The sequence below is a fragment of the Mixophyes fleayi genome, chromosome 7 (assembly GCF_038048845.1).
Source record: "Mixophyes fleayi isolate aMixFle1 chromosome 7, aMixFle1.hap1, whole genome shotgun sequence".
Lineage (NCBI taxonomy): Eukaryota > Metazoa > Chordata > Amphibia > Anura > Limnodynastidae > Mixophyes > Mixophyes fleayi.
In genome coordinates this window covers 23,887,422-23,898,152 of record NC_134408.1, presented here as the reverse complement: position 1 = coordinate 23,898,152, position 10,731 = coordinate 23,887,422, and the positions used below count along the sequence as shown (strand labels likewise).

The 10,731-nt window shown below is 42.3% G+C and overlaps 1 protein-coding gene across 1 annotated transcript; it reads right to left on the bottom strand.

Moving 5' to 3' along the window:
• Positions 1-8,189: 8,189 nt before the first annotated feature.
• Positions 8,190-9,983, bottom strand: LOC142098646 (ras-related protein Rap-2c-like). Its single transcript, XM_075181475.1, has one exon. The coding sequence runs from the start codon at positions 9,764-9,766 to the stop codon at positions 9,125-9,127; it is 642 nt and encodes a 213-aa protein (XP_075037576.1). The 5' UTR covers positions 9,767-9,983; the 3' UTR covers positions 8,190-9,124.
• Positions 9,984-10,731: the final 748 nt, after the last annotated feature.

Genomic DNA, 10,731 nt, shown 5'->3' with positions numbered 1-10,731 from the left:
TTGGCACCACATACCTGTGGTGTGGAAGTGAGAATTAAATAATATTTATGTGAATCATTTTCATTTATATCAGCCTTGTGACATGTTTAGTAGGTTGGTGTTGCTAATGGTTTCATTGTTTGAACAGTAAATACTGTGTAAATTAAATAGCTGTTACTAATATCTGGTGTCGAGTTCTAATGCTCCTTTCTGGGATTGTGCATTGTACTTACGTCTGACACTGATCAGAGAGAATGCAAAATAAAAGTGGGCACGAGATACGTTCCCAGGTTTTGGAAGTTCTTGTCCTTAATAACATTCCCTGGATTGTACAATTCTCATTTTTTTGTAAACCGGGTGCAGTTCCCAATACTAATAGATAGCATATAATTTAAAGGGGTTATCATCTTAAAATGTTTATTATTCCTCTCTAACCCTCCTTTGTGAAATAGCATTTCTTAGTAGGTGACCCTGACTACCCACACATACTTACCAGCGGTCCAGCGCGGCATTATCCCTGCAAGCTATGCACTTGCCCCTGGCTATAAGCTGCTTATTATTTTGATTTTATATAATTTTGCTGCTAATTATTATTTTGATGGAGTTCCAGAGTCCTGACTATCCTCTGCCAGCTATGCTTGTTATGATATGCTACCTTATAGGATAGCTTATATTACAAGCACATTACAATGACAATAAGAGTCTGTGGGCACATAGCCCGGGGATGGATGGCAAATTTTAGCCTAGGTGGCAAAACTCAACTCAGCAGCAGGCCCAGTGATCCAGCCCAAGGTAGCCCACTATGGGGGCAAATGCCAGCCTGCCCCTGAGCACACAGGTGAGAGACCAAGGATCTCTGCCATAGGTTGTATGCCTGGACTGGCCATGGGCACAGATTCTGTAGTGATGTCAGTTAGTACGGGACCACTGTAAGGTAACTATGTCAAACGGCTGCTACTGAAATAATCTAGTTTAGGAATGGATCTTATAGATATGAAAATAAACTGCTTAAATGAAGAACCCATTTGAGGCTTGGGCAACCTTTAGCTTTTCAGCTGTCATTCAGCTACAAGTCCGACTATGCGCCGGCTGACAGGTCCTGTTGAGACTTATAGTTCTACAGCAGCTGGAGAGCCACATGTTCTCTACCTTTTAGTTAACGTTTATTAAAAAGTAATATTTCAATATAATAATACAACGGAATGCAGTTTTGTTCACATCCAATTGTCATATGTTTTTAATACCTTAAAGCCAGATGTTGTAAAACTACAAGTGCCAGCATCCCCTGCCAGCTATCTACAGGCTATTGCCTGCAAAGCATGTTGGGGCTTGTAGTTTTTCAACACCTGTGAAGCCACAGGTTGTCCAAACCTGTCCTAAGCGTACTACTCTCTATAGTTTGTGTGTAACGGTGCTCCCACCAAACAGCAATTACAATGTATTTAGATGGTGGAAAGATAGTTACAATATTTTCAGTAGCATTAAACTGACATTCCAGGGACATATTTACTTTATGGTACGGGGATGGGGTCTCTTTTTTTTATCCTTACCTATCTTAATTAACATCAGTTAGATCAGTGGCAATCAGGTAAGGTGATACTTGCCAACTCTCCCTAAATGTCAGGAAGACTCCCTGAAATAGGGGTGATCTCCCTCACTCCCTAAAGAGTCTGGCATTCTCCCTGATGCTGAGCCAGTATAAGACGTAGTTGGCTTCGCCATCTGTGGCATGATGACACAGTTCAGAAATTGTGTCCTATGTCCATTTATTGATGCCTATGGAGGTGGCCATTTTCATGGAGACCAAGATTTAATCAAAGACTGACAGGTAAGACAACATGACTTCAGTAATGGAGACAGAATTGTAAAAGACACTTCAGTCTCTAGAGATTCCTTAGCTTCTTTTTCTTTAAAGCATAGTTGCCTACTCTCCCGGAATGTCCGGGAGACTCCCGCATTTCTGGTAGACCTCCTGGGCTCCCGGGAGAGCAGGGCATCCTTAATGATGCAAATATTGCGTCATCTTAGCCCCGCTCCCTGTTTTAATTGGCTAAAATTGTGACAATCTTCCAGGGGGGCGGTGCCAAACTGATGCAAATCATCAATCCCCGCCCCTGCACTCCCACCTCCCCCAGGATCTCCCTGAAGCCAACGAGGAAAAGTTGGCAAGTATGTGTAAGATGCCCCTATGGCCACAGCCAAATTCTGGTGGCTGCATGTTTAATTTAAAGATACAGTGTTAAAAATATGTTTTGTATTTTAAAAAAAAATAAAAATGTGGGGGGATATTTAAAACACAATTAATTTGTATTCCAGATCTCCCTCTAGGCTAGTCTTGATCCTTAACTAGCTTTAGCGCTTCTGAATGGATTTCCCCCTCCATATCCTTTCCCACTTCTCACCCCATTTGAACACTCACTGTAATCCTCACTTCCACACCCTTAGTTATTTTTTACAAAAAGCAAAAAAGCTGGCATCTCTACATCAATGATAGGCAACCTGATACACTCCTGGTGCCACATGGCGCTGCCCTCTAACCATCAAAAGGACCGCATAATACCCTTAATATTAGTAACAAGTTACAAAAATACGTTTAAATCATACTTGCCTACTTTCAGACAGTGCAGTCCAGGAGAGGGGGGTGAATAGAGGGGGGGTCGCGGACAATCGTGTCATTTTGGCCCTGCCTCCCGCGACAAAACGGTTTTGTCGCGGGGTCGGGCCAAAATGACGCAATTCACCATGAATTGCATTATTTTGGCCAGGGAATTACAGGATGCAGGAGACTTGCCGGGAGTCCGGGAGATCGACCTGGATTTCGGGAGTCTTCCGAACATTCCGGGAGAGTTGGCAAGTATGGTTTAAATAAAGAAAGAGACAACAATCTGTAAACAAGTGTTACAAGCTGTAATCTGTCAATAAAGCAGGAAGGAGCTGGCGGCCCGCCGGTGAAGGCTCGGAGGGCCGTCTATTGCCCATCACCGCTCTCTCTCTCTCTCTCTCTCTCTCTCTCTCTATATATATATATATTTATTTATTTTTTCCACTATTTTGGTTATGTTGTTGATGTACAAGTTCTTTTACGATTACAAACAAACCTGTTTCACTGTTTATTTATCTGTTTCTGTCATTTGTTGCTCTTGACGCCTTTAATAAACAGAGGCACAAGGAAATACCATGAAGAAAAAAACAAACATATTTAGACTACAAATAATGGGTAAAATATGACACACTATTATAGAAGCTGCCCAGACTGGTTTTTATAAATGTCATTTACAATTTCCTATGCTTTCTTCCTTATAGCTGTTGCATTATTGCTAAATATTTCTTTCAAGAATTGGTTTTATAAATGCCCCTAAGGATGTGTACATTTAAAAAAATAAAAAGTGATTGGTTAAGTTTCCCTCCATAACATTTTGGCCGCCGCCAGCAAATCTCAGTTTCTCTGCAGATAATTATTGCTGTTATGATGTTTGAGGTAATTGGCAATTCTGGGAACTGCTGACTGTATGTCTGTGCATTTGGCTGTACCACAGCCTGTACCACATCTTGTACCACAGCCTGTACCACAGCCTGTACCACAGCTTGTACCACAGCCTGTACCACATCTTGTACCACAGCTTGTACCACAGCCTGTACCACATCTTGTACCACAGCCTGTACCACAGCCTGTACCACAGCTTGTACCACAGCCTGTACCACATCTTGTACCACAGCTTGTACCACAGCCTGTACCACATCTTGTACCACAGCTTTTACCACAGCTTGTACCACGTCTTGTATCACGTCTTGTACCACAGCCTGTACCACAGCCTGTACCACATCTTGTACCACAGCTTGTACCACGTCTTGTACCACAGCTTGTACCACAGCTTGTACCACAGCGTGCCACCGGAAGACTGCATACCATACTGCTCTGCTTGTAGGCATGAAGCTGTAGCATGATTTACCTTCAGAATACTGCCCACCACATGCCTGTGCTCCTGGACATGTACCTCCAGAACACTACATGTCATAGTTCTCTTCTTATGTGCATGGACCTGTAGCAATCCTTACACCCAGAACTCTACCGGTCAGTGGTGGAAGTGGGGGTGTACCCGGTGGTATGCCAGACCGTCGCTTCTCCTACTGCCCACATTGTAACACTATCGACCATTCACTTACATTCCCAGTACATTTTTCATAAGCCCACTTCTATATGTCCACTTCGAAAACTGCTACATCCCATAGTTCTTTGCTTCTGTGCATTGTCCTGTAACATGTCTAAAGCTGGGTACACAATACACAGTTTTCATCCAATAATCGGCTAAATCAGCCGACATACGACCGCTCATTCAAAAGTCGGGTCAGTGTGTGCAGTGACACGATGGTCGAAAGTCTGCCCAAATGGACGATTGTCGCCTCATTTGGTTTGTCGTACTGTTTAATATTTTCGTTCCAATCTCGTTTCCGTTGTGTAGTGTGTATAAACTTCCGACCGATCCACAACAGTGAGTACGAAATTACAGTCATTGCTCAGGACAACATGGCTGTAAAAAGTCGCTAAAGGGACGTCGCTCTTCCCTTTATCGTCCTAAACAAGGCTAGTGTGTATGCAGTCCATGGACCGAGCGATCGGAACATCGATTGCATGTAAAATCGCATGGCATAGAAAGTTGGTGGAAAATTCTGTAGTCTGTACCTAGCTTTACCCCTAAAACACTAGGGGCCTGATTCATTAAGCAACTTAAATGAAGAAGTTTCTTACTTAAGTCTCCTGGACAAAACCCTGCTACAATGCAAGGGGTTCAAATTAGTTTTCTATTTTGCACATAAGTTAAATACTGACTGTTTTTTCATGTTGCACACAGATACTTGATAGCTTATTTGTACACTGACATTTAAAGTTGATATTTGTGTGCTACATGAAAAAACAGTCAGTATTTAACTTATGTGCAAAATAGAAAACTAATTTGAACCCCTTGCATTGTAACATGGTTTTGTCCAGGAGACTGAAATAAGAAGTTTCTTAAGTTAAGATCCTTAATGAATTAGGCCCTAGAACCTTAAGACTTCTGCTTCTGTGTACGCACCTTCAGCACACTGTACTCCAGAACACTACATCCCACAGTCCGTTGCTTCTGTACATGTATCTGTAGCACACCTTACCCCAAGAACCACAACCCATAGTGCTCTGCTTTGTTGCACATATCTGTAGCACGACTTACACCCAGAGCACTACATGCCATAGCCCTTTGCTTTTGTACCTGCAACCTTTAGCACTCCTTATGCATAGAGTGAACCACTTTACCTACCTAGTTTGCCCTATTTTTAACCTATGATAACCTGAAACCCTATTTGATTCTTATATCTATCCCAACCATGTTTAAATTGCTCTACTGTATTAGTCTCTACCACCTCTGACGGGAGGCTATTCTATTTGGGTTGGGTACGAAATCCAGACAAAAGATATACCGACACTTTTCTTGCCGACATGAAAATACCGACAGGCTAAATGTTGGTATTTCAATTTGCCCGACACAGATAAAATACCGACATTGTGATTGCCGACAGACAACTTGGAACACACACTTGGAATATATTTTTGGGGTTTCGGTTTTTTAATAGTGCAATTTGGATTAGCGGCTTACAAGATTAGATTGTACAGAAGAAAGGAGACCATAGTTGATAAGTATAAAAAAATTTTGTTATTTGTTTTTAAAAAAATATTGTGGTTTGAATGAGGGGTGAATTTTATTTCCATTTTGCATTGCAATTCTACAGGGTCCAGCGGCCCTGGGTATCAGGGCATCCTGGCACTTGTGGTTCCAAAAAAGCATGTCCTGGCAGCCATTGGTATGCTGGTGCTTGTAGTACTACAAGTTACTACTACTACAAGTTATTTGTCCCCCTGATTTTCCTCCCACCAGCGTTAGAGTTAATTTGAATGGGGAGGCACGCTTTTTTTTTTACATGTATTTATGTTTAAGACTGTTTACTGCTGGCGGCTCCAGCGGCATGTCGGCATTATGACTGTCTGCATTTTCACTGTCGGCAATCACATTATCTGTATTTTATCAGTGTTGGGGAAATTGAAATAACGGCATTTAGCCTGTCGGCATTTTTCACGTTGGCAGAATTAGTGTCTGTATTTCTTCCATCATAAATATGAGTACCACCAATTCCACTTACCCACTTCTCTGTGAAGTAATTTTTCCTTAAGTTTTCTCTGAACCTACTTCCCCCCCAGTGTCAGTGCATGTCCTCGTGTTCTAATACTTCTCTTCCTTTGAAGAATGTTTCCCTTCTGTACCTTGTTCAAACCCTTGATATATTTGAAGGTTTCTACCATGTCCCCCCTTTCCCTTCTCTGCTCCAAACTATACATATTAAGATCTTTTAGTCTTTCCGGGTAAGTTTTGTGCTGTAGGCCATGCACCATTTTAGTTGTCCTTCTTTGTACAGTCTCTAATGTATTTATATCCTTCTGGAGATATGGCCTCCAGAACTGAACACAGTATTCTAGATGAGGCCGTACCAATGACCTATACAGCGACATTATTACTTCTTTCTTTCTGCTACTGATTCCTCTCCCTATACCACCAAGCATCTGACTTGCCTTCCTCATTGCTTACCTGCCTGTAAGTCACCTCAAATAGTGACTCCTAGATCTCTTTCCTCCTGATTAGTTTGCATTTAGTGCCATTAATACTATATTTAGCCTTTGGGTTTTTTGAGACCCAAGTGCATGATTTAGCATTTTTTGGCATTAAACTGTAGTTACCACTCTCTTGACCATTCCTCTAGTCTACCTAGATCATCAATCATTTGTTTTACCCCTCCTGGTGTGTCCACCCTGCTGCATATCTTTATGTCATCTGCAAAAGGCATAATTTCCCTTCAATACCACTTGCAATGTCATCAATACAATAAAGATATTAAAAAGCATTATTCCAAGTACGGATCCAGGGGTACTGCACTGGTAACGTTCCCCTCCTGTGTATGCAATCCATTTACTACAACTGTTTTCTATCCTGCAACCAATATATTATCCATTTAACAATCTTAGAATCCAGTCCCAAGCTTTCAAGTTTATTTAACAGTCTGCGATGTGGGACAGTGTCAAAAAACTTACTAAAATCTAGTTAAGCTACATCTACACCCCCCCCCCTACCCAGAAAACTATATCTCATAGTCCTCTGCCACAGTTGTGAAATAGCTTCTTAACTTGCAAAAAACAGAGATATATTGGGTGTTTTACAGAAGCCTTTATTTAAAGGGATCTAGATAGATTCATGTAATCTATTTATTGACCCACAAACATAGTTTACACAGAATATTTTTAACTTGATGACTGATCACCTTCCAAATTAGGTTACCCTGTAAGTACTACACGGTCCTATACCTGTTATATAAATATGCACCCTGTCCCACCCTTGGGCAGGTGAACAGAACAGAGGAGGAGGCGTGGGTACAGACATTCTAAAACAGACTGTAAGGAGGTTCCACTGTTATTTTCCAGTGGATAAAACATATTGTACCCGTGTATTGTTCTGTGTGTGCTCATCCGTATCCAGTTAGCAGACAGTAGCAATACTGAGGGCACAAAAGAACAACTTGTGAGAAGTTTAAAATCAACAAACACAGGTCACTCTTTCAAGGAGAGACTTCACTCCCGGTCAACAAGTGTCACAGTGTTTAACAATCGGAAAGACAATAGAGTGACAGGTGAACATTAACTTAACACAGGCTCCCAATAACGTGGCTGCCCTTAAGCCAGGGGTCCCAGAACTGTAGAAGTCATGGCCACAGTTGATTTAGTGATCACAAACCTACGAGAGGACTGATAGACCAAAATAAAAAGGGTCATCAGACGCACCTTACAGTTCGTAGTACAGCAGTAATGGGGTGGTGAATATTCTGAGATTTTACAGTGTAAAAATAAAACCTTATGAATTGTATTTTCAAATATTCATCATTGCCCATAGATTGTAAGCAGGACCCTCTTACCACTGTCTATCTGTATTGCCCAGCATTGTTTTATTACTGCGTTTGTTCCCAATCGTAAAGTGCTATGGAATTTGCTGACGCTACATATATAAATGTTTATGATGTTGATGATTGCTTAAAAGAAGAAAAGGGATAGTTTTATACATTGTATGTATGTGCCCAAGTTATCGTCAGCGTGGGGGTAATGCAAACAGAAATAAGGAATACAGTGAGCTTGAAGATTCTGTTAAACTTATTGTTTATTAATTTCCACATATGTTCATCTCATTCTTAAAGTACATTCTTTGATGCGAACGCTGCCATCATTGATTAGTAAGGTGCAAAAATAGTTTTCACAGTGATGTAATTATATATATATATATATATATATATATACACACATACACAATATTTCAGTTTATGAATGGCAGTGTCATTGCACTAGATAAGGCAGAAACAGATATATTATATTTGCCCTTTAAACTTCCCCTGTAGAGAATAGAATGTGTTTGAGTCACATTCAGGTCTTAAAACAAATAATAATCTCTAGGCTGTGCCTGCACTGTGCAAATATTTTTATTCTAGAGCAGAGTACTATAAATTCCCAAGCAGAGCAGTTGTGTGTAATCATTTATTTTCCTAGCAAGATACAGCCAACCCTGTATAACTAAATAGAGGTGTATAGATGATTACTGCAAGTTATTAATTCTCATGCAGCACATGCTGCTATCTAAGTGACAGCTAATGACTCAAAACGAATCTGGAACAGTTGTAAGAGATCATGGCTCCATAGCTATCCACTAATAATGTACATTTTGTGAAAAATTACAGTAACACATTTTGATTCAATTGTTTCTTTGATACAAAATCTTAATCTTGTACTTTACTTGTTGGTAAGGTAACAGTCCACTATAACCAGCACTAACATTGTTCCTTCCAGTCCTTTCTTAGCAAATGTCCAGCACCTAGAAACAGGCTTAGAACTGCGCTCTAGCTATTGAAGAACGACTGGTCTTAGCAAGACATGTCAGCCTCTATTCGGGCATGCTGGTACTTGCAGTGCCACAATTTAAGAGCCACAAGCTTCCTACCTCTGGCATATATTGAGCCACAACGACCTATGTCCCTTAAATGTCAGTTTCCATACATTTGAGCAGTTCTTGAGCTCAGGGCGAGTCTAGGACAATATACAGTTCTCTTGCTTTCTGCGCGTCTGCCGCCTCCTGAGCTCCGGTTGCGCGCTGGCTCTGCGCCTCTCCAGCGCCGGGCGCAACAAGCTCTGTTGGTTTACCCTGCGGAGCAGCTCCTCGAAGACGTGCTGCACTCTGTGGTTGAGTTTGGCTGAGGTCTCCACGTAGCCACTGTCCCACTCCAGTTCTGCGGTGGCCGCAGCCTGCAGGGACATAAGCTGCCCAGCCTCCGACTCCACTCCGGGGAACAGGTCGGTCTGGTTCCCAACCACCACGATGGGGACGTCCGTCTCCCCTTTAATCTGCACGATCTGTTCCCTGAGCCGCTCTACCTCCTGGAAGGAGTCCAGATCGGCCAGCGAGAAGACCAGGGCAAAGGCGTCCCCTTGTTGGATGCGCAGCTTCTGCATGGCCGGGAAGGAGTAGCTGCCGCTGGTGTCCACGATTTCGATGCGTAATTGGAGCGACTGCGGCTCGGGATCCAGGCAGTGAACCTCCTCCACCGTGCGTCTATGTCTGGACTCAAAGCGATCAGAGAGGAGCCGCTGGATCAGAGACGTCTTACCGACCCCTGCAGCTCCCATGAAGACCAGGCGCACGGCGCCACTGGGGGGCACGGAGATAGACATAGTGGGCACCTCGACCAGCTCTTTAAGTGGAGTAGAGTGAGGGGTATTTGCAGACCAACCTTGCAGAGTTATGCCCGAGAACAACTGTGCCCAACACTGATGGATGTGCTATATAATTGTATGTAGAGCTGCCTGGTAATCTCTGCTGTGCGTCTGTAATCTGCGCTCACGCAACCAGGCACGCTTCTTGCACTACAGTAGTGCTCTTAATAACTACTATGCTCCAAGTCACTGCAGCTGCTGCTGCGCCTCACTCTTTTATGCCTCACTCTCAGGAGCTCCAGCCAATCACCAAGTGAGCAGCAGCCACTGATTGGAGGCTGGAAGAGGCCATGTGCCAAATTTTTTTTCACCCTACACGTGTTTTCTGTGTTCTGTGCAAGGTTTCCAGAGGTGGGAGGGAGGTGTCAGGCTGTATAATCCAGGTAACAGAATGAAGAATAGATTAGTAACCATTTGCTTTCTTGTTTATCATTTGTAATACTGTTCAAAACATGCACAGTCCCAGTGGTGGTTTATTTCCACAGTAGAAGTTTGTACAGTGGCCATTCCAAGGCGTATTTAATTGCAAGGTGCAAATACTATATAAACTTTTTATTCCATGGAATACAGTCATATAGTAACACATTGATCTTACTAGTGCAGACTGTGCATGATGTTCACGAGGAAATGTTTTTATGAAAGAGTCCAACTCGTCAGATGTAATTTTATGGTATTATAATTGTTTTATGTTTATTTTTTTATTATTGCAATCAGCGCTTTGCAGCCTGGGCTTAGCAAGCTTTCCTTGCAAACAGTTTGGCACCCGCAAAACAATAAGCAGACGTTAATGACTGAAAACGGTGCTACATGCTTTCATGTTATAATGTCATTATTGGCTGCTGTGGGCAACACCACTTGTTTTCTGTGCACTGAGTTTCTCCTAAGATATTTTACACCGGGATAAACCATGTTACTCTGCAAGG